The 24500-nt window shown below is 45.7% G+C and overlaps 1 protein-coding gene across 2 annotated transcripts in view; it reads left to right on the top strand.

Annotated features, from left to right (window-relative positions):
- Positions 1-24500, top strand: part of Eva1c (eva-1 homolog C) — a 111944-nt gene that overhangs the window by 77782 nt on the left and 9662 nt on the right. For both annotated transcript variants that reach the window (XM_045150565.1, XM_045150566.1), the window contains 2 exons: positions 10295-10438; positions 23254-23331. In XM_045150565.1, the coding sequence (XP_045006500.1) occupies positions 10295-10438; positions 23254-23331 (222 nt within the window). The remainder of the gene's footprint in view (positions 1-10294; positions 10439-23253; positions 23332-24500) is intronic.

Genomic DNA, 24500 nt, shown 5'->3' on the forward strand with positions numbered 1-24500 from the left:
TTTTTTTTTCGAGGTAGAGTCGCATTCTAGCCCGTGCTGACCTGGAATTCACTATGTAGTCTCAGAGTGGCCTCGAACTCATGGTGATCCTCCTACTCTGCCTCCCAAGTGCTGGGATTAAAGGCGTGCACCACCACGCCCAGCGGAATTGGGTTTAAGTGGGAAAAGAAATCAGCTAAATGAGGTGTAAGACACCAACGTTAAAGACAGGTTTCTCTGGAGAGCTGGAGGAGTCCTCAGGTCTGCCCACTGTTAAAATGTCATCAGTAACCTTGAAACCCCTTAAGCTCTGGCCAAAATGACCTGGTGACCCTGTCCCTGACCTCCTGCCTGTCACCACCAAGCACTTCTGTGCAGTGATCAGGACCAAGTTATCCACTGTGTTAATGATCCACAGCCAATGTACAAGAGCCACTCTTGCCCTGGGTTCTGCAATGTTAAGGAAAAGTCAAAGATAACTCCTGAGTCCAGCCCATCCCAGCCCTCAGCCTTGCATGGAAACCTCAAATCCCTGCTCACCTCTCAGGTCCGAATCTCATGCATGCAAAGATACAGTCTTTTCTGGCCAGTCCATTTCTTTTTCTTTTTTTCTTTTTGCTTGTTTGTTTTTAGCAGAAGAGTCTCACTCTAGCCCAGGCTGACCTGGAATTCAGTATGTAGTCTCAGGGTGGCCTTGAACTCACCGTGATCCTCCTACCTCTGCCTCCTGAGTGCTGGGATTAAAGGCGTGTGCCACCACGCCTGGCCTGTGGGTCCATTTCTTTACTAAGAAATCAGGTGCTTTTTGACCATGGAAACAGTACATTCAAGTTGGAAACCCCACTTGTCATGTGCGCCCCATGAACTCTTCGTTAACATCTTTTGTTTATGCCTTCATGTCAGATACCTCAGAAGGCCCTCTTTCTCTCTTCCTTGGTGACCCATCTTCTCCTTCCCCAAGTCCAACAGACTCCCTGGCCGGTAGTGTTATCCCCAATCTGTCCCTCTTCACCCACAGCCCACTGTGAGCATCTCCCCCACTGAACAACCAGGGGCCCCTCCCTTCTTTACTGACCATCTGGAAGGATTTCATTTCAGTTTAACAGACCACAGACCACATGCCCCCTCCACGCCCTGCACTCTGCCCATTGTCATTAGAGCACTTGCTGTGGTGATCCTGGCTCTCTGTCCCCTTCCCCTCACTACCTCTGGTGCATTCCGTACTCATTCACGCCCCACAGGTCTTTTTTGCACAAGCTGTTCCTTTGGCCTAAGCTGTTCTGCCCCAGCACTCACTGGCTGGCTGAAACACTAGGAATCAACTCGAATGTCACCCCAGAGAGATTTCCTTGGTACCTGTTAGCACAGAGCTGGAGCCTAGTCAGTGCCACCTCATCCCTGTAACTTCCTTCCCAGTGTGTGGTGTGTGGCCTATCCACCCCCGCAGAATGGGTGCCCGCGTGAACCCTGAGATGGGTGAATGAATCGGAGTCCCTTGTGAGCATGGAGGAGTGCCCGCACTGGGTCCCTGCGGAGAGACGCAGGCTGGCAGTGTGGGTCTCATGGGAGTGTAGCTTCTAACCGCTCCTGACATGCTGGAAATCCGTATTTTTTATTTAAAAAAAAAAAAAGTGAAATGTTCCAACTTTTTAAAACACTGAGATGAGCCAAACAAAACATGCCTACAGGCCACATCCGGGCTACGGGCTTCCAGTGTGTGTGTGTGCACGCGCGTGTGCGCATGTGTGATCTGCACTTGGCACTCCCAGCTATTCCCAAGGTCCAGTTATATGGCTTCGAAGAAGGGGACAGCGCCATTTAGCCTTCACTGTAGGCCTGGCGCGAGCTCCGAAGAGGGAGCTCAGGAGAGCTGTGAGGCTGGCTCTCATCCTGGTCTCTGGAAGTGATCTGCAGCTGGCGGCCAGAGCATCTGGCGTGAGAGCGTGGCTGGTGTACTTTGCTTTGCAAATAAGCTAAAGTCTGGCAAATCCCACGTGCTTCGGATGTGGGGTGTCCCATGGGAAACCGACACGCCTGGAGAAAACTAGCTGGGCCGTGAGGCACACAGTGGTCAGGGACCACTCTGGTTCTCACAACAGCACAGCATGCCTTCAACACTCACACCTTGTATGCATCTGTCATGGACGTGCATGTAGGCACATGCATGTGTAAGCAGTTGTGCACTCGAGTGTGCATGCACGTGGAGATGAAAGGTTGACATTGGGTGTCCTCCTTCATGTTTTTATTATTTATTGAGACAGGGTCTCTCACTTGAACCTAGAAGTTGGAATCTTGTTTCCGCCTTCCTAGCACTAAGATGACAGGCAGGCCATCATAAAGGCTCATCCAGCAGTGACATGGGTGCTGGGGATTCGAACTCAGGTCCTCACACACACACAAACCCTTTACCAGCTGAGCCATCTTCCCAGTCTCTGGAATCTTTCTTAAATATCATCACACCGGACATGGTGGCACACACCTTCAATCCCAGCACTCTGGAGGCAGAGGTAGGAGGATCTCTGTGAGTTCAAGGTCACCCTGAGACTCCATACTGAGTTCCAGGTCAGCCTGAGCCAGAGGGAGACCATGCCTCGAAAAATAAACAAACGAACAAATAAATAAAATAAAATGTCATCACCATTATCACCATTCTTTGGCACAAACATCACAATAACATTAAAAGCAAATGAGAAAAAAGGTTCATCTATAAGTTTTACCCATTGAATGACAAGATTTTTTTTTTTTTTTTTTGGCTTTTTGAAGTAGGGTCTCGCTATAGCTCAGGCTGACCTGGAATTCACTATGTAGTCTCAGTTTAGCCTCAAACTCACGGCGATCCTCCTACCTCTGTCTCTCAAGTGCTGGGATTAAAGGCGTGCACCACCACACCTTGCAAGATGTTTAGTTTTTTTAGATGTCTTCCAAGTCCTGGTATCTGAGAATAAAGTTTTACACAATGGCAATTTGCCTTTCTCTTTTAACTTTATATCATGGGTGTTTTTCCATGTGGTTAGGAAGATCCCACCGATGTCCCGTCACTTCCTGACATCTTGTTTGAAGGATACATTACACAATTTATTTAACCCTTCCCTGGTGGGGAGTTTTTGATTGTTTCTGATTTTCAAACTATAAATTATATATGATGAGCCTGGGCTGATTTTTTTTTCTTTCTGTTGGGTTATTTTTCTTGGGATGGATTCCCAGATATTCTATACCAAAAGAGAGCATGGGCATGTTTACAGTGGTCATACGTGTCATCAGAATTTTTCCCAAAAACGTTTTGTACCAGTGTAGATGTGTAAACAGTGAGGTGCAACTTCAGGCTTCCTTGCAACTTTGGCAGCCCTGTGACTGGTTTTCCCGAATGCTTCCCATTGAAGAGGCCTGCATTTAATGTCCTGTGGTGATGTTTTCATTTGCTTTTCTTGGATGACCAGTGACCTTGAACTTTCCCCCATGTTTTTGTGTTAGTACTTATATGCATGGTCTCTAGCTTTCCTTTTATTCCTGTGAGAGATTAAAAAAAAGAAACTTTTTTTAAAAACTTGCTTAATGTGAGAGACAGAAACTGTGAATGTGTGGGTATACCAGGGCCTCTTGCTATGCCTGGCTTTACATGGGTGTTGGGGAATTGAACCCAGGCTGACACGCTTTGAAAGCAAGGACCTTTAACTGCTGAGCCATCTGCCCTGCCTCTCCTGTCAGATTTCTTGATTGGCTGATTTTTGTGAGGTCTTGGTAGAATAGAGAGAGTAATTTTCTCAGGGTTTTTCTGTGGTAAATATACCATTCCCATAGCCTATTACATCTGAATTTGTAGCTTGTAGGGCCTGTTACACAGGGGTGGGTTATTTTTTTTGTATGTGTTTGCATTGTCTCTGTGTGTGTGTGTGTGTGTGTGTGTGTGTGTGTGTACGTGCACACGTGTGTACCTGGAGATCACTGGTCAATATTGTGGTTCTTCCTCAATCACTCTCTACCTAGTTTTGTAAGATGGGGATCTGAATCTGGAGCTCACCAACTGGGCCTGATGAGCTGGTCTGCAAGTACCAGGGAACCTTGTCCTGGGCGGAGCTTCTTGACCTTTTTCCCATTGTATGTGGGGGAGGGACAAAGTGACAGTGGCTTAGGGGCCAGGGGAGATTGCTCAGTGGTTAGCATGCTTGCCATGCAGACATGATGACTGGAGTTCAGATCCGGCGCCCACAGGAAATGCTGGTCGTGGCTTGTGTTGCAGTTGCCTTCTCGTTGCTGGGACAAAACACCTGGCCAGAAGCAGCTCATGGGAGGAAAGGGTTTCTTTCAGGCTGACAATTTTAGCGGAAGCTTCACCGAGGTGGGAAGCGCGGCAAAGGAGGGAACTGGCTCATGTCTTGTCACTGTAGCAGGGCGGGAGCGGCAAGAGTGAGCTAGCTCTGAACACCCAATGGGCTGGACTAATCGACCTTTACGTGTGTGTGTGTGTGTGTGTGTGTTTATGTGTGTGCACATATGTGTGCATGTGTGAGGCCAGAAAACACCTTAGGAATGCTGCTCACCTTTATTTATTTATTTATTACTATTATTAGGTGGGTTTTTTTTTTTTTTTGGCTTTTCAAGGTATGATTTCACTCTAGCCCGGGCTGACCTGAAATTCACTATGTAGTCTCAGGGTGGCCTTGACTTCACAGTGATCCTCCTACTTTTGCCTCCTGAGTGCTGGGATTAAAGGCGTGGGCCACCACGCCGGCCTCCTTTATTTTTTAAAATAGCTTTTAAAAAATATTTCATTTATTTATTTGCAAGCAGAGGGAGATGGAGAAAAGAGAGACAGGCAGAGAATTGGGCATACCAGGACCTCCAGCCGCTACAAATGAACTCCAGTTGCATGTGCCATTTTGTGCATCTGACTTTACATGGGTACTGGGGAATCAAACTCACAAAGGTCATTAACTTTTTCAGGCAATGGCTAAGGCATCTCTCCAGGCCTGCTTGCCTTTTTTGAGACAGGGTTTCTCCTGCCACTGCAAATGAACTTCAGGCCCATGTGCCACTTTGTGTATCTGGCTTTAGAAATACTGAGAAACTGAACCCTGGGCCAACCCAAGCAAGCTCCTTTACCCCCTGAGCAAACTCCCCATCTAAGAGAGGGTTTTTCAGTGGCCTAGAACTCACCAAGTAGTTTAGATTGGCTAGCCAGAGAGCCTGTCTGTCTCCAACTCCCCGGTGCTGGGGTTACAAATGCTATATTCCAATACACTCAGCCTTTTTTGCTTGGGTTCTGGTGATTGAACTCAGGGCCTTATGCCTGTGCTTTCAAGGCAAGCACGTTACCAGGAACCTGACTATCTCTCCAGCTACGCCCTCCACACACGCCTTGGAAATAAAAGAAAAGAAGCATCAAGATGTATACAGCAAGCTAGCTGTGGGACTTCCTCAAAAAGTGTTGCCTTAGGGCTGGAGAGATAGCTTAGCAGTTAAGACACTTGCCTGCAAAGCTGAAGGACCCAGGTTGTTCAGTTCCCCCAGGACCCACCGTCAGCCAGATGCACAAGGTGGTGCCTGCGTCTGGAGTTCATTTGCAGCACCCAGAGGTCCTGGCGTACCCATTTTCGCCTCCCCCCTCAAATGAGTTGTAAAATATATTTTAAAAGTACTACCATAGCATCTTGTGGGGTCAAACAGAGTGAGGTAAGAGTTCATCCTGAGGGTGGGACCTGCAGAGCCATTTCTGCAAGATCTCAGAGCAAGTCAGGCGCATCACCGTTCCACTCACCGTCTTGGAGGGGAACAGAAAAATAGGCATGACCAGGATGGGTCATCACTGGCCCCCATGAACACCAGTGAAGTCTCACTTTAATAGGGAGCCTCCCAGTGAATTGGGCACGAGGGTGCGCCTCCACCATGGTGTGTCATTTCCTGCTATGGTCACATTTTCTGGGTGGGCTCCGGGGCTGCTGCTATTTCCTTCATAAGAGAATGAGAAACTCACACAATGGGCCTCAAAGGCTGGGCTGAGGCTGTCCCAAGGCCAAATGTGGGCAGGCCTGGACTTTTCAGCCAAGATCAAGGTGCCAGAAGTTCCCACTGCCAAGACAGGGCCACTTAAGAGCAGCCAGCTCAATTATCTGAATAAACACAGGCTGAAGGAGTGATTAACTTCAGTTACAGTGTTAAACAACTGCCAAAAAAATTTAAAATTAAAATGGCTGAATATCTTGTTATCACACGTATTGGGGGTGGGAGGGTGGTTTGCTAGTGACAGAAGGTGCCAGCAAAATCTGCGTGGGAGGGAAATAGCCACTTAAAAAAAAAAATCCTGCAGATGGCTCAGGGTGCCAACCGGGATCTGGTCAAACCTGAGTTAAACCTGAATTACCTTTGGTTACTTCCTGAAACCACAGCTAAGATAAATTCTTTGGCCAGGCATGTTGGCACATGCCGCCTTTAATCTCGGCACTCTGGAGGCAGAGGTAGGAGGATCACTGTGAGTTCGAAGCCACCCTGAGACTACATGGTGAATTTCAGGTCAGCCTAGGCTAGATATAAACCCTACCTTGAGGAAAAAAAAAAGAAGATAAATTAACATAAATTCTTTCACATGACAAGTAAGTTCTCTCACTAAAGTATAAAAGTGATGTTCAGTACATCTACTGTGGTCCCAAGACCACCTCTGATTTTATATCTGAGGAATATTTCTTTTTTTTATTCTACTAAGCTTTAAAAAATACGGTAAGGCTTCCGAACCTCCAGGTTCTGGCGAGTTTCCCCACGTCCCGGCTGGGCCAAGACAGAGGATAGATGCCTCCACATGGCATGAGCTCTGGGTGCTTTGTTTGCTATTTTTTCTCTAACTCTCTTTTTACATTTCTTCCAGGACCACCATGTGGGCTTTCGGACCATGTGGGTGTATTCATTTCCCTTCCCTTGGTGCTGTACTTCCCTCAATAAATATAATCATTTAGTAGCTATCAAAAAAATATGGTCATGGGCTTAGCGTTTAAGTGCTTGCCTGTGAAGCCTAAGGACCCCGGTTCGAGGCTCGGTTCCCCAGGTCCCACGTTAGCCAGATGCACAAGGGGGCGCATGCGTCTGGAGTTCATTTGCAGAGGCAGGAAGCCCTCGCGTGCCCATTCTCTCTCTCTCCCCCTCTATCTGTCTTTCTCTCTGTGTCTGTTGCTCTCAAATAAATAAATAAATAATTTAAAAAAAAAAAAAGAAAGAAAAGTGAAATTTAAGTTTAAAAAAATATATATATGGTCAGGGGCTGGAGTGATGGCTTACCGGTTAAGGCATTTTCCTGCAAAGCCAAAGGATCCAGGTTCAATTCCCCAGGACCCACGTTAGCCAGATGCACAAGGGGGCACATGCATCTGGAGTTTGTCTGCAACGGCTGGAGGCCCTGATGTGCCCATTCTCTCTCTCTCTCTTTCACCGTCATATAAATAAATAAATAAAAATAAATTGTTTTTTATAATATGGCCAGATATAAATGGTCTTAAAGCTGTAAGAATACCTCAGGTTTCTAGGACTCTTGCAGATTTCTGTCATCAACACACACTTATAGACACATGTGTAAAAACGTGGTGGAGTGAGTATAGGCCAGCTCAGATCTCTCCTCCTCCGCTCTCACAGCGCTCACCCCATCACAAGGGCCTCATCTTCATGACCTCAGGTAACGCTAGTCACCTCTCAAAGCTCCACCTCCTAACGCCGTCCACATGGCATTTTGGAAGCAAGTGCCTTTAACTGCTGAGCCATCTCCCCAGCCCCATCCACATGGGACTTTGGGTGCCATGTCTTCAGCACACAAACTTTGGGGAGGGGGAGGGGACACCTTCTCACCGTGGCGTAGTCCTGCTCTGTCTCCCGTGCTGGCCTGACCCCGTATGTCACGTCCACAGAGCCGCACGCCCGGTCCACTCCTGCTGCCCACAGTGCGGAACCTGCGCTTGCCAAAAGGAGGTGGCGTCTGGTGTCATCCTCACTCCCTCTCCTCCTGCTTTTTAAAAAATAATTTTTGCTTGATTTTTGGTTTTTCGAGGCAGGGTTTCACTCTAGCTCAGGCTGACCTGGAATTCATTCTGTAGTCCCAGGGTGGCCTTGAACTCATGACGATCCTCCTACCTCTGCCTCCCGAGTGCTGGGATTAAAGGCGTGCACCACCACGCCCAGCTTAAAAAATATTTTTATTTTTATTTTTATTTATTTATTTGAGAGAGTGAGAGAGGTAGAGAAATAGGCAGGTAGAGGGAGAGAGAGACTGAGAGAGAGAGGGAGAGAGAGAGATGGGCGTGCCAGGGCTTCTAGCCACTGAAAACAAACTCTAGATGCTTGCATTCCCTTGTACTTCTGGCTTATGTGGGTCCTGGGGAATCAAACCTGAGTCCTTTGGCTTTGCAGGCAAGCGACTTAACTGCTAAGCCAGCTCTCCAGGCCTCCACCTTCTATTTTGATCCAAGTCTCCTGCTCAACCTAGAGTTCACCAATTCTGATGGACTGGCCAGCCAGTGAGCCCCAGGGACAGTACATGCCACCATGCCCAGTGCTGGGGATCCCAGCTCAGGTCTCACCCCTGCCCTTTGCCCACAGAACCATCACCCAGCCCTCACGCTTGGCACTTTTACATGGGTTCTGGGGATTGAACTTGAATCTACAGGCTCTGGAGCCTCACTGCAATGTTCACATCCAAGTCCCACCGTTCTCCAGCTGTGTGAGGGTCAAGAACCTTCCTGACTCTCTTTCTTATCCCCCAAAATGTATGTGTGTGAGTGTGTGTGTGAGAGAGAGAGAGAGAGAGAGAGAGACTGACTCTATGTCACAGGGTTGTTGGGAACATTAGATCATTTAGTGTGCGGTATCCGTTGATAGGCATGGTTAGGCAGGAATTGAATCTTGTAAGGTCTCTAAAATTATCCCTTCCTCTTCAAGCTCTCGCTCCCCACAATGCGCCCTATCAAAATGACTTCCAAACTGCTCTCCCTGCCTTGGGTTCCATTTCACTTCAGGGCATTCTGCCCACTGTCCTTAAAAGTCCAGGTGCCCTATTGTTTGTACCCTGAAGTCCAGAGGCTTTAACGAGGCAGCTGAAGGCATGCTGTCTTGTCTCAGTTGGCTCCTCCTCACTCGCTGCGCCTGTCCTGCCCTCTCTTCCAGCTCATGGCCAGCCCCCTTCATCTGCTCCTGGCCCACTTGCCTTGTGTTTATACATTTCTCTCTGTTCAATTAATGCTCCTCCAGGACCAGTGTCCTTTCCTTCACACAGCCTGTCAGCACTCGGGTTCACAGTGATCCCTCTGGCCTTTGCCTTCAGAACCTCCCGTCTACCCATTCCCTGCTGACACTCATTCACTGTGTCCACTGTTGGACATTGGTTTCATATCTGGATTTTTTTTTTTTTTTTTTGAGGTAAGGTTTCATTCCAGCCCAGGCTCATCTGGAATTCACCCTTTACTCAGGGTGGCCTCGAACTCATGGATCCTCCTACCTCTGCCTCCCCAGTGCTGGGATTAAAGGCGTGCGTCACCACGCCCAGCTTCGTATCTGGATTTTGTCTGTCCAGCTCAATTGCTGTATTAGCTTTTGGTTCGCTTGTTTCTGTGGCAGAGCACCCGGCATTAGCAACTTAAATGGAAGAAAAATTGATCTTGGCTCGTGGTTTCCAAGGTGTCAGTCCATCACGGCTAAGAGGATAGTGAAGCAGAGCAGCTCACATCATGGCAGTTAGGAAAGAGAGAGGGGAGAGAGAGAGAGAGAGAAAGAATGCCTGCATGCCTATGCTCATAGGCTCTTTCCTTCCCCCTTTTACCTGTGAGTTCTCCTGCCCATGCTATAGTGCTGCCCATACTCAGTGTGATTCTTCCCATCCCAATTAACCATCTTTGGGAATAAAGTCAGAATTTCAACATGGCACCACCCAAGCTCAGGGCTTTCTAGGATATGACTTGAAGGCCAATGCACACCATCTTGGGTGTTTTAATGAGACAGAAAATGGGCAGAGACGGCTGGAGAGATGGCTTAGTGGGTTAAGGTGCTTTCCTGTGAAGCCTGAGGACTCAAGTTCGCTTCCTCAGGACCCACATAAACCAGAAGCACAAGACGGCACATGTATCTGGAGTTTGTTTGCAGTGGCTGAAGGCCCTGGCGCGTCCATTCTCTCTCTCTCTCTCAAATAAATTTTTTAAAAAATTAAAAACGAACATAAGCAAAGAAACAATCTTCAGTTGACTTGAAATGCAGCTCGGTATATTTATTTACAGCAAACACTGAAAGCTGTGTGATAGCAAAGAATGTAATGCAGCCCAAAGTTTTCATTGCTATTTCCTTTCCCTTCCAGACTGCTTGTCTTACTCAGCTTTACAAGTCCTCTCCAGAAGGTGCTATGGGAAGCAGAGGTGCAAAGTTATGGTCAACAATTATCATTTCGGAAGCCCCTGTCTTCCAGGAGTGAAAAAATACCTCACTGTTACCTATGCATGTGGTAAGAATGACCCATCAAGAAGCTTCACGAATACCCCGTCTCTTTGGGAGGTGGTAGTCATGTCAACAACAGAAGTGTGCATGGGACTGTAACTGAACCCAGTGGGGACTTTTCTTGGGGAGGACAAAGCCATAAGCACAAGCAGAAGGTAAAAGAGTGGGGAAAGGTTTATTTCCTTGCAATAGGTGAGGGGCACACTGGAGTTACTTCCTAAGTAGTGTCCTCCTCAAAAGAAGGAAGCATGAAGATTTTTTTCCCCCTGGGAGCCTATACTATTCATTCAGGAAAGCACTTGGTGGAAGGACACATTCCTGAGCATGCTCAGTTTAAGAGGTATATTATTGAGCAAACTGAGTTTAAAGTCACAGTTTGAGAAGGAAAGATAGCTGACACATTCCAAAGCATGCTGAGTGTAAGGTCATGGAGTACATGGTTCAAAAGGTTCAAACAGGGACTGAAGAGGTGGCTTAGCAGTTAAGGCATTTGCCTGCAAAGCCAAAGGACCCAGGTTCAATTCCCCAGGACCCAAGTAAGCCAGCTGCACAAGGTGGAACATGCATCTGGTGTTCGTTTGCTGGAGGCCCTGGCGTGCCAATTCTCTCTCTGTCTCTTTTGCTCTGTCTGCCTCTTTCTCTCTCTCAAAGAAATAACTTTTTTTTTGTTGTTGTTGTTTTGAGGTAGGGTCTCACTCTAGCCCAGGCTGACCTAGAATTCACTAAGGAGTCTCAGGGTGGCCTCGAACTCACGGCGATCCTCCTACCTCTGCCTCCCGAGTGCTGGTATTAAAGGCGTATCAAAGAAATATATTTTTTTAATTAAAAGTTTAAAAAAGCTCAAATGGGGTGTTGGGGAGACAGCTCAGTAGATAAAGTGCTTGTTGTGCAAGCATGAGTACTCGAGTTGGGAACCCCCACATAAAAGCACCCACATAAAAGGAGGCCATGGTAGGCATTTGTAATCCCAGCCATGCCTAAGGGTAAGAAGGAAGGACTGGGGGCCAGCTAGCCTGGTGAACAAAAGCAATGATGACAATATGGGACCCTACTCATCCAAGGTTGAAGGCAAGGATTGACATCAGAAAGTTGTCCTCTGATGTCCACATGCATGCAGTACCATAAACACACCTGTAGTCACACACACACACACACACACACACACACACACACACACACACACGCATACACATAAAACGCACAAAGGTTAACATGGCAGACAAGAACACTTTGGGGCATGCTTGGCTTGTGTTATAAGGGTGGTGGACAGGAACTGGGCATAGTGTGCACACTTGTAATCCCAGCCCTCAAGAGGCTGAGGCAGAGGATTGCTGGGAATTGGAGTTCAAGGATTGCCTGCAGCCTGGCCTGGGCTACCTAGAGGTCTGAGAGAGGGGGAGAGAAAGAGAGAAGGGAGGAGGGAGGAAGAGAAACAGGAAGGAAAGAAGGCGGGGGGGGGGTGGAAGGGGAAGTGAGGGAGGAAAAGGAGAGATGAGAAAAGCATGTAAAAAACAGGAATACACACCTCTAATCCCAGCACTCGGGAGGCACAGGTAGGAGGATTGCTGAGAGTTTGAGGCCACCCTGAGACTACATAGTGAATTCCAGGTCAGCCTGGGCTAGAGTGAGACCCTACCTCAAAAAACCAAAAAACAAAACAAAACAAAAAAACAGTAATACTTCTGCTATACTCAGATAGTTGGCTTTTTTTTTTTTTTTTTTTTTTCCTCAAGAGTTTTAGCTGAAACCCAGGGAAAGGACACTGGGAAAACACATTAGAGTTTGCCCCTGACCTTGCATCTCACGTAGCTGCTAACAGAGCCAAACAGCGCTGCTAGTGAAACTGCTGAGTCATCCCAGACCCCTTTTCTAGCCTTGATCCGTGTTTATGACATTCGTATCAGATAAGCACAATTTTCTGTGGTCAAAATTTGTTTTAAGAGCTCTTCCAGCAATCAGATGGGCAGCGGGTGGGGAGAGTCAGAGCAAAACAAGCAAGGAAGGAGAAAACTGATAAAACTGAGTTCACTGAGAACAGAGATTTAAATCTGGGTGCTTAGGAAGGTCTAACATTTATTGCTGTGTCATGTGAGTTCACAGAAGTATTGTCTCGCTTCTTTTTAACCTTCCAGGACCATTTTTGGACCCTAAGTGACTAACTCACTGGGCTGCCAGCAGCTGTTTTATCTACATACTTACAGCACTGAGTCAACAGAGCAAATGCCTATATGAAAACAATGAAAAATATTGCATGACAGAAGGACTTTGTTTGTCTAGCATCTTTCAAAAAGAAAATGAAATGCCTGCTTTGTCTAGATTCCGGTTTCATAAAGCTCCTCAGAAGCAAATCACACATTAATTATTTTCAGAGGGTATAATGGGGTTCTAGGTTGTAATCCGAGGATGCTGATTGTTCCTTTGAAAGGAACACAAAAGCCAGGGGAGGGCAAGAAGCTCCACCACAGGAAAACTTGATACTTTTCTCCTGCCAAGTATCACTAGCCTTTTGCCATTGCCACAGCTTTATTAAGATATAATTCACGGGGCTGGAGAGATGGCTTAGCGGTTAAGGTGCTTGCCTGCAAAGCCTGAGGACCCAGGTTCAATTCCCCAGGACCCACGTAAGCCAAGGTGGTTTATACAACAAGGTGGCACATGCATCTGGAGTTCATTTGAAGAGGTGGAGGCCCTGGTGTGCCTATTCTCTCTCTCTCAAATAAATAAATAAATATTAATTTAAAAATTCACAGAAGACAGGTGTGGTAGCACACGCCTTTAATCCCAGCTCTCGGGAGGCAGAGGTAGGAGGATTGCCATGAGGTCGAGGCCACCCTGAGAATACATAGTGAATCCCAGGTCAGCCTGGGCTAGAGTGAGACCTTACCTTGAAAAACAAAAACAAAAAAAAACAAAAAAAACAAACAAACAAAATCACAGAGTGACATTTGCCTATTCAAACATACAGAGCAATAGTTTTAGTATAGTCAAGGAATTGGGCGGCCATCTGCAGTATACATTTAGGAACATTGTCATCACTTCCAACAGAAACCCTTTAGCCAGGTGTGGTGGCGCACGCCTTTAATCCCAGCACTCAGGAAGCAGAGGTGGGAGGATCGATATGAGTTTGAGGCCAGCCTGAGATTACATAATGACTTCCAGGTCAGCCTGAGATAGAGTGAGACCCTACGTCAAAAGACAAAGAAACAAAAGAAACTCTTTGGGCTGGAGAGGTGGATTAGAAGTTAAGGCGCATGCCTGTGAAGCCTAAGGACCCTGGTTCGATTTTCCAGGTCCCACGTAAACCAGATGCACATGGTGGTACATGCGTCTGGAGTTCATTTGCAGTGGCTAGAGGCCCTGGAACACCCATTCTCACTCTCACTCTCTCTGTCTCTAATAAATAAATAAAAATAAAATCTTAAAAAACAAAAACCAGTTATCAGTCACCTCCCAGACTACCAGTCTACCAGTCTTCTGTCTGTCCTCATAGATTTGCTTCTGCACATTTGATGTAAGTAATATACTAGTCCTCATATCTAGCTCCTCATCATAAGATATATATATAAGATATATTTTGGGGCTGGAGAGATGGCTTAGCGGTTAAGCGCTTGCCTGTGAAGCCTAAGGACCCCAGTTTGAGGCTTGATTCCCCAGGTCCCACGTTAGCCAGATGCACAAGGGGGCGCACGCGTCTCGAGTTCGTTTGCAGTGGCTGGAGGCCCTGGTGCGCCCATTCTCCCTCTCTCTCTCTTTCTCTCTCTCCCCCTCTGTCTCTCTCAAATAAATAAATAAATAAAAAGATATATTTTTATTTATCTGTAAGCAGAGAGAGAGAGAATATATGAGCAAACCAGGGCTCTTTGCCACTGTAAACAACCTCCAGATGCATGCGCCACTTTGTGCATCTGACTTTATGTGGGTACTGGGAAATTGAAACCCGGTTGTAAGTTTTTGCAGGTAGTTGCCTTTAACCATGGAGCCACTTCCCCAGTCCCAGTACATGCAATTATTAATTACAATGACATGACATGGTGTTTGCTTTATTTATTTGTTTGTTTATTTGTTTGTTTTTTGAGGTAGGATCTTGCTCAAGCCCAGACCTGGAATTCACTGTGTAGTCTCAGTCCAGGCTCAAACTCACAGAGATCCTCCTACCTTGGCCTCCTGAGTGCTGGGATTAAAGATATGCACCACCATGCCTGGCAAATGTGTTCTTAAAATAATAGCACCACCATTATTATTATTATTATTGTTGTTGTTATTCCTACCATATGTAAGCACCTCTAGGCAGCTATGATGATTTGAATGTAAACTGACCCCAATGGCTTCATGTGTTTGTGATTAAGACTCACACTTGATCCCCAGCTGGTGGAACCTGTGGGAGGTGGAGCCTTGCTGGAAGAGGTGTGTCACTGAAAGCAGGCCTTTTGGTTTAGTAGTCTAGCCCCACTAGGTGTTTATAGTGAGCTCACTCTTTATACTTCTTTCCTGTTGCTATGGAGATGTGATACCCAGGTGTCTGCCCCTGCTGGTCTTTCCACACCATGATGAAACCTCCCCTTTAAAATAGAAGTGTCGTAGACAGTTTCACAATGTGGGGATGAACATCCAACTGGACAGTGTTTATGGGAGGAAGAGATTTATTTCAAGCTTACAGATTTAGGGTAAGTTCCTTCTATGGTGGAAGAAACTAGCTCCCATTCATAAATCCGAGCAGAGAGGAAATCACCATCAGCCCTAGCAAGCACTGAAAGCAGCAAGCACAAAACCAGCAGCAATCAGGACCCCCGCCAGAGCTCAGACTTCTCTGCACACCTCTGGGCTGGAATTCAGTTCCACCCCAGTGACACATTAGGTCTGGACTCCAGGATCTGCCCCCCAGTAACACCCCTTTCATCCAGGAGGCTGGAGATCCAAGTTACAAGTTTAATTTTAACACCTGAGCCAATGGGGGACATACAATCAAAACTACCATAGTAAGTGAAAATAAACACCCATGAGCTGCTTCTGGGGAGCTTTGTCCCAGCAACAAGGAGGTAACTGCTTCATTAGAATTGACCACATTCTGGCAAGGTTCCACAGATGCCAACATAGGTCATTCTGAGGTTCCAGTACCTTCAGGCTTCTTCAGCTGAGTATGGAGTGAAGAAAAAGAGGATGGTAGTCACCAATAAAGTGAGTTTATAGTATGCTTCAAGAATGAGACAAAGGCCGGGCATGGTGACGCACACCTTTAATCCAGCACTCAGGAGGCAGAGGTAGGAGGATCACCATGAATTCAAGGCCACCCTGAGACTACATAGTGAATTCCAGGTCAGCTGGGACAGAAATAAGACCTTACTTCTAAAACTTTAAAAAAAAAAAAATGAGAAAAGCACAGTGACCAGGTCTGAGGCTTTTCTTAGCTAATTCTGGGGGGCGGAGGAGGGATGTGCCTGTGTCTTAGCCCAATCTTTGGTTCTCTCATTCACCCTTTCAGCACACTCAGGGCACATTCTAGATGACAGAGCTGAGCTGAGTACTAAGGCTTCAGTCATAAGCAAAGCAGCATACGTCTTTTCGTCATGAGTTCAACAGTTGGATGAAGTAGGCATTCAGCAAGAAACCATAAAAATCTATCATTACTGTCTTTGATAAATGCTATTTTGGGAGTGAATGACAGTGGAGGAACCCTAATTTAGCTAGAGGTCAGTGGTTTGAGAAATCTTCCAAAACAGAATTATGTCAGTTACTTTTCTAGTCATTGCAAAAAGAGTACCTCACAAAAAAACAACTCAAGGGAAGAAAGGATTTATTTTGGCTCTTTGGAGGGCACAGTCCATCATGGCTGCAGAGGAGTAGCAGCTGCGGTGATTCTATCTGTAGAGGTGGAGCTTCTGGCAGAGATCCTCACATGCTGGTGGATCAGGAAGCAGAGGGAATCGAAGTAGGAGCAGTGTTGAGCTCTAACTCTCAAACATTTCCCTCAGGCCATATCCTGTGGGATCTTGGGATGGGTATCATGAAAGATTTACATGGAGGAGTCATGCATTCAGAGTCCAGGTACATGAGAGACTGTCTCCACTTTCTTGATTTTTAGAAATGGACATGTGGTTAAATGTAGCCAATGGTATCACGTTTAGGCAAAAAACATGAGTTTTCTTGTGCTCTGCCTATCTGTGTTGAAATGAAAAAGGTCTCTGCGATGTACATGAATAATGGTGGGAATAGGGTAGAAGCAGGGAGGACAGGAAGAAGGCAACAGGCAAAGAAGACCTGAACTAGAGGAGCACTAGCAGGCATGGTAATAATTGGATGGATCTGAGAACTATTTGGAAATAGAAACACAAAGATACTGATGAAAGCAATAGATTGCAAGGACTGGAGTCTGGTAGTAGCTGACCAGATAGGATTTATCTTTCATTCCAGGTCAGGGTGTGTCTTTGGTAACTGGAAGGCAATAGGGGCCAGGGATAAGTGAAGTCTTAGAGCTCCCATCACATGGTCTGTGTTTTCTCAAAAAAAAAGAAGAAGAAGTGTGAGGCAAGGTCATCAGCTATGGGGAGCAGAGAAGAAAATGAAGTGTGACAAGATGAAAGCGAGTTTGCCTAAGTGTGTGGTGAGGGCAGGCTGAATGGAGAAGCACTGGAGCACTGTCAGCTGATAGAAAGCCTGTGTCAGATTAGTAGGGTAAGTTCTTTGGGACAACTGGTCTACCAACTTGTGTGATTTACTGTAACAGGTCTTAGCAGCTTAAGGGCAGGTGGGGAGAAGTTTGTTCTCCCAAGTTGAATAAACAGCAACAAAAAAAAAAAAAAGGAGAGAGGGAGAGAGGGCTAAAGTTAGGGGGTTTCCAGGTGAGTGATCATAATAGTGGCTAGTAGAATCTTAGCTGGACAAAGAGAGTTGACAGCAAGAATGGAGAGGCAGTATGATGGTCTGGAGAGTGGCAAGGTTAAAGAATTGCAGAGGGAGACATTGAGGGAGGCCACATGAAGGATAGGGTTAGGGCAGAGGAAGCAGTTTGTTTGTATCTTGAGTTTGGATGTGGAGGCAGAATGGTGGTATTGAGGGTGCCTTTCGTATCTCTCCCGGGAAATGTCTCTTGTCCATCAGTATGGACAGACCCAGGAGTAACCCCCCAAAAAAGTGGTGACTCCACTGTGAAGCAAGTTAGTATTTTTACCTTCCAACAGACACCTTCTTCTCACCTTTTAAATGCTGAAGTGTTTGACATGTGTATATGTGTACTGTGTTAGTGTTTGTGTGTGTGTGTGGGTACACATGCGTGTGTGTGAGTATGCACATGGAGAGTAGATGTTGATGTCCGGTGTCTTATCTGATTGCTCATTTTCACTTTTTGAGACAGGCTCTCTCAGTAAACCCAGAGCTTACTGATAGACAAGCTAGTCATCAAATCCTAGGGAATCCTCTTGTCTCTACCTTACCAACACTGGGATTTTAGGCCCATGCCACCACATCCAACATTTTACACAGGTGCTGGGGATCCAAACTCAGGTCTTCATGCATATACAGCAAGTACCTTGCCCACTCAGTCATCTCCTAAACGTTAACATTTTAAAGTCATATCCCAGATGTCTCCTGTAAAATCTGAGTAATTTTTTAAAAAAAAATGATTTGTAACATCTGCACATTTTGCAGATCATCAAATGGTCATGAAAGGTTTTACTTTTCTTTTTTAATTGTCCCAACCCATGTGGAAGTTGATGCAAAAAGGATGCCAACAATGAATTTGTAAGTGAACCTCTTAGTTATAGCTATGTGGATGTTTAACCCAGATCATTTTGTTGAGTAGGGTAGCACGTATTCCTGTAGAGGTGAGGGTCTCCACAACCTCATCGCTACAGTCTGGGATGATTTAAGCACAATAGGGGTTGGGAGGTTTCACATGGATAGAAGGCCATCTTCAGAAGTCAGGAAGGCATGCAGACTTCAAGACCATGGTGACATCTGTTCATCATTTCCTAATGTTTTCCTTTTTTAAATTATTTTTTTATTAACAACTTTCAAGACTATAAACAATATCCCATGGTAATTCCCTCCTCCCCACTTTACACTTTGAAACCCCATTGTCCATCCTATCCCCTCCTCCTCTCAATTGGTCTCTCTTTTCTTTTTTTTTTTCTTTTTTTTTTTTTCCGGGTGTGATGACACACACACTCTTTCTTTCTTTCTTTCTTTCTTTCTTTCTTTCTTTCTTTCTTTTTATATTTATTTATTTATTTATTTGAGAGCGACAGACAGAGAGAAAGACAGATATAGGGAGAGAGAGAGAGAGAATGGGCGCACCAGGGCTTCCAGCCTCTGCAAACGAACTCCAGACGCGTGCGCCCCCCCCCCCCCCCCGTGCACCGAGCCTCGAACCAGGGTCCTTCGGCTTCACAGGCAAGCGCTTAACCGCTAAGCCATCTCTCCAGCCCCTCTCTTTTATTTTGATGTCATGATCTTTTCCTCCTATTATGATGGTCTTGTGTAAATAGTGTCAGTGCCCATTGAACTGCATGCAGAATGGTTTCTTCCAGCTTTCTGTCAGCTAGTCTACATGGAGGAGGTTATCAGCTCAGTTCTAGCAGGATTTCTCAGTGGCCTTGCAGCCCAAGTATGTAGAGTCTTCAGCAATAGGGTTTTACCATCTATTCCTGGTGGGAAACCAAGGGCCTTGGCAATGGCCTATAATGTTTTGGGGGTATCAGGCCCCTCCCTCCCTGGCCAACAACTCAGTGGAAGGTATCCCATCCCTGGCACTGAAAATTTTGTAGTAACAATCTATGGCTCCTGAGTGCTCCATTGTTTAAAAAAGTAGATTTTCATGATTTATTTATATCCCCTTAGATTTTTTTATATTTTTAATTAATTTTCTTTATTTTTATTTGAGACAGAGAGGGACAGAGAGAGGAGAGAGACAGAATGGGCACGCCAGGGACTCTAGCCACTGCAAACAAACTAATGTTTTTTTTTTTTCTTTCTTTGTTAATTTGTTCTTTCTCTTTCTATCCTCTCTAGCTCCACATCTTTCACTGCCTTCTGTAGATGGACTTCCTCTAAGTCTGGGATAGATGATAGATGACCTTATGGATAGATGGTATATGACTTTATGGCTCTCAGTTCTTCCAATATAAAAATTTATAATCTTGCTATCTTAATGTCAATATTTAACAGAAATATGGTTTATTGGTTGGATTTAGGGCAGATAATCACCTCTTCTAATCAACCCTGGCCAGATCCCACCAACTCCCTAGTGATATGAGTATAAACATGGCTATCAGAGAAGAGCCTGGCCAATGCCCCCAACTATCAAGATGTTCTCAAATATTATGAGCAGAGAATAACTACCTGAGTAGGTTTCTTTTCCATTACCATTCTTCTGGCTTTGACATCCAATCAAGCCTCTCTCCATTCATCCCTTCATCTGCTCACCTAAGGGATGCCCCCACCCCATGGGGGAAGAGTGAGAGCCTGTCAAAACAGGTGTATTGGCACCTGTTACTTTACTTGATTTTATTATTTTTACATGTGTAGGTGGTTTATATGTGTGTGCATACATGTTTGTGGGATGTGTGTACATGTACATGTGCACATGTGTGCATATGGAGGCCAGTTGTTGATGATGGATATCTTCCTCAATTTCTCTTTTATTTATTAAGATAGTGTCTCTCATTTGAACCCAGAGCTCACTGATTCAGCTATGCAAGCTATCCAGGTTGCCCCAGGGACCCCCTGTCTCTGCCTCCCAAGTTTAGGAATTATAGGTGGTCACCAAACTCACGCAGTATGTATGTGGGTGCTGAGAGCTATTACTCAAGTCTGCACACTTGTGAGCACACACCACTGAGCAATCTACCCAGCCCCAGTAGCTGTTATAATAAATGTGCTCAGAGATCCTTCCAGTGCCAGAGCCATTTTGTGCTTACTAAACAAACACAAGAGGTGGGAACTGTAGGGTACCTGACTGTTCTACAAAGCTCATCCTAGAATGCCCTTCCTCACCGAGCTCCTCAATAATATCATAATCTGTGAAGCCTCTGCCATTGGTAGAGAGCCAGGATTCTCCTTGGGCCACATTTTGAGAATGAGCCAAGAGACAAGCACGAGAAAAAGCACCAGTTCTGGCAGGGAGAGTTGACACATCCAGGGCCTATTGCTGCTAAGGAATCAGGAAACTCGAAAGCATCTTGTGGCACTACTGCTGTGGTCCTGGGCTAAGTGTTGTGTCCTGCGGCTAGCCAGAGGGCACTCCTCACCACTGGTGGCCACAATGGCACCAGAGTCTCCTAAACTTGGAAAATTGCCAACTTAGGGATGTTCTCACCTATTGATCTTAGGACATCCCCAGAGGAATTTAGGCAAGCACTTGGAGAAAGGAAAAGAGGTTTTCTTGTTGCTGGAGATGTCTTGCCAGTTCTTGGTAGGAGCAGCGTTGTAGAACTTGTCCAGTTTGTGTCGATTCCACTTCTATGTCCTGTTGCCACTTTTCCCAGATATCAGCCGGGCTAAGGGACAAATAAAAGTAAGCAATTTCCTGCAGCTAGAGTATTTGTTTTTTTTTTCCTCCTCCCAGTCAGTGGTGTACCCATCCCTTGTCTTTCTGTGGTAGCCGCTCTCTGTTGTCATCTGTCTTTGTTTGGGGATCCTCACAGCCTGTAGTCCATCCCCTGGTCAGTGTGAAGGAACCTTTGGCTACCTTCAAGAAGTCTGCTGCTCTGCCTTTCTCTCATTAGTCATCCTTTCTTATTATATATAGTGAATCATATTAGCCCAGATTCCTAAGATAGTGCTGAAAGGAGAAGGTAGTGAGTTCAGACATAAAGCCAAGTAGGATGGAGGGAGATGGGTCAGTGGTGGGTTTGGAGCTGGTCCTGACTGGTTGTTGAGCTTTACTATGTCTCAGAGGTGGTCTGATCTGAGTTACCCCAGTGATGTGTTCTTTACACTCCCTGGTGTTCATCCACAGTGAGAGAGCATTGCTGGGGAATTCAGTGTTACATAGCTATCACACACTCCAGTGGTAAAGCATTTCCACCATCTCCCACAGTTCCTCATGCTCTGTTCCCACTCCTGACCTTAAGGAACCACTAATACAATTTCTGTTTTGAGAGTTACTTTTTCTGAATATTTCATGTAAATGGAATTATCCAATAGACTTATTTTTTGTGACTGACGTCTCCCATGATGCATGATGTTTTTAAGAGTCACTCTAGCTTCTAGCATGTATCAGTATGTCAGTATGTAATTTTTTTTGTTTTGTTTTGTTTTTCGAGGTAGGGTCTCACTCTAGCCCAGGCTGACCTGGAATTTACTATGTAGTTTCAGGGTGGCCTTGAACTCATGGTGATCCTCCTACCTTTCCCTCCCAAGTGCTGGGCTTAAAGGCGTGCACCACCATGCCCGGCCTGTAATTCTTTTTAATTACTAAATCATATTCCGTTAGATGGATGTACCATACTTTATTTATTTAGTCTCTTTCTTTGGTTTGGTTTTGTTTGAGATGGGATCTGGCTGTGTAGCTCAGGTGGGCTTCAAACTTGAATTCCTGCTACCTCAGGCTCCTGAGTTCTAGGATAGTTTTTGAAAAAAAAAAAAAAAAAGAACTTTGTGGGGCTGGAGAGATTTCCCAGTGGTTAAGGTGCTTGTCTGTGATGCTTGAGGACCTAGGTTCAGTTCTCCAGTACCCATGTAAGCCAGATACATGATGTGGCACGTGCATCTGGTATTCATTTGCAGTGGCAGGCTCATTCTGTCTCTTTGTCTGCCCCTTTCTCTCTCTCTCTCTCTCTCTCTCTCTCTCTCTCTCTCTCTCTCTCAAATAAATTAATTAAATACTTTAAAAAATACTTCATGAGACACAGAGAAAGGGTGCTCCAGAGTCTCCAGCTACTGCAAATGAACTCCAGACACATGTGCTACTTTGTGTGGCCAGCTTTATGTGGGTACTTGGGAATGAACTGAACCTGGGCCAGCGGGCTTTACAAGCAAGTGCCTTCAACCACTACACCATAGGATGCTTTTTTTTTTAATATTGCAAAAATAGGTCTAAGATTTTTACTGTTCTTGGGTATTCGATGATCACACGCCGCCCATTAGTATGTTCATGTATGCCCCTGTGTGTCTCTGACAAGGAGTAAGTGAATACAGTAGTGAATTTTTGAGGGGATTGCATACATGGGAGTGTCCACGTGTGTGCAGGTGCGTGTGGAGACCAGAGGACTTCCTCAGGTGTCCTCCTCAGGACTATCATACACCTTTTTGAGACAAGGTCTCTCACTGGCCTGGAGGTCACCCATTAGGCTAGAGAGCTGGTCAGCGAGCCCCAGGGATCCGCTTGGCTCCACCTCCCCAGTGCTGGGATTGCAAGTGTGCACTACCACACCCGACATTTTTTTTTTTTAAGAAGTTCAGCAGATTATTGCTTTTTATTTATTTATTTATTTGAGAGTGACAGACATAGAGAGAAAGACAGATAGAGAGAGAGAGAATGGGAGCTCCAGGGCTTCCAGCCTCTGCAAACGAACTCCAGACGCATGCGCCCCCTTGTGCATCTGGCTAACATGGGACCTGGGGAACCGAGCCTCGAACCGGGTTCCTTAGGCTTCACAGGCAAGCGCTTAACCGCTAAGCCAGCTCTCCAGCCCCACACCCGACATTTTTGCATGAGTCCTAGGGATCAAATTCAAGTCACATGTTTGCATGGCAAGCACTTTACTGATTGAACTACTTCCCTGAAAAATGTTTTCTTGATCTTATTTACATCGTACCTTAAGCATATATTAAATGTTAAAGAATTAATATGCCAAATGTTTAAAGTATTTCTTTTTTGGTTTTTAGTTCCCAAGAACATACTCACAGCGATTGATCCAGCCGTTGCTAATCTAAAGCCTTCTTTGAAGAAAGATGGTGACTATGGTAAAGTCTCATGGCTAAGTCACAGAACTTTCCCTGAGTCAAGACAGACAGCCCCATGACCTCAGTCAGGTGTATACTGGCCAGAATGAAAGGAGATTGTGTGTGTGTGTGTGTGTGTGTGTGTGTGTGTGTGTGTGTGTGTGTTTTGGAGGGCTTCTGGAATTTATTGCTCGGATACCAATAGTTTTGTGACTAACTGTTGCAAATGGTGGCCAATGTTTTGCTTTGTTTTTAATTTTTTTAAATAAAATCACACATGGAATAAACTCACCCTCCATTCCTCTTCTGTGCTCCTTTTGCTTCCAGAAGGAAGGAAAGGAGGAAGGATGGATGGATGGAAGGAAGGAAGGAAGGAAGGAAGGAAGGAAGGAAGGAAGGAAGGAAGGAAGGAAGGAAGGAGGGCTATGAGCAAGAAGTTTTCTCAGAAATAAATTGGGTTCCTGGCAACACAATGATGTCCTGTCAGGAGCTGGGTGGGCCAGAGGTAGATGAGCCCTGCAGGACCCACACACAGGTCACTTTTCTCATGAACTATAGTCAAATGGAGTTCCTGATAAAAAACTTCAGAGACCTACCAGAGCACATAACATGGTAGCTTTGGGTAGCAGGAGTTTTGTGTCATGTTACTTCTATTTATTAGGTCTTCCCTATACCCCACTTATGAAAATAAAGTACAGGCATCCCTCCTTCTCCCTGAGGGATTGATTCTACCACCCCCCCATACCAAAACCAATGGGTGCTCAGGAGCCTCTCATAAAATGGCTTAGTATTTGTACAGAACCTGCACGTGTCCTCCTGTGTACTTTATGTCTAGATTACTTCTAACCCTGAGACGTTGTCTACGCCTCATAAGCTACATAGCCAATGTGCTGTATTGCTTGTTGAATAATGAAAAGGAAGAAGTTTGCCCATGTTCATCACAGTTTTTGTTTCCCTGAACATTTTTTTTCAATTTTTTGTTCATTTTTATTTATTTCTTTGAGAGCGACAGAGAGAGATAGAGAGAGAGAGAGAGAGAGAGAGAGAGAGAGAATAGGTGCACCAGGGCCTCCAGCCACTGCAAACGAACTCCAGACACGTGCACCCCCTTAACGTGGGTCCTGGGGAATGGAGCCTCGAACCGGGGTCCTTGGGTTTCACAGGCAAGCGCTTAACCGCTAAGCGATCTC

This window comes from Jaculus jaculus, chromosome 5 (genome assembly GCF_020740685.1).
Source record: "Jaculus jaculus isolate mJacJac1 chromosome 5, mJacJac1.mat.Y.cur, whole genome shotgun sequence".
NCBI classification, from domain to species: Eukaryota; Metazoa; Chordata; class Mammalia; order Rodentia; family Dipodidae; genus Jaculus; species Jaculus jaculus.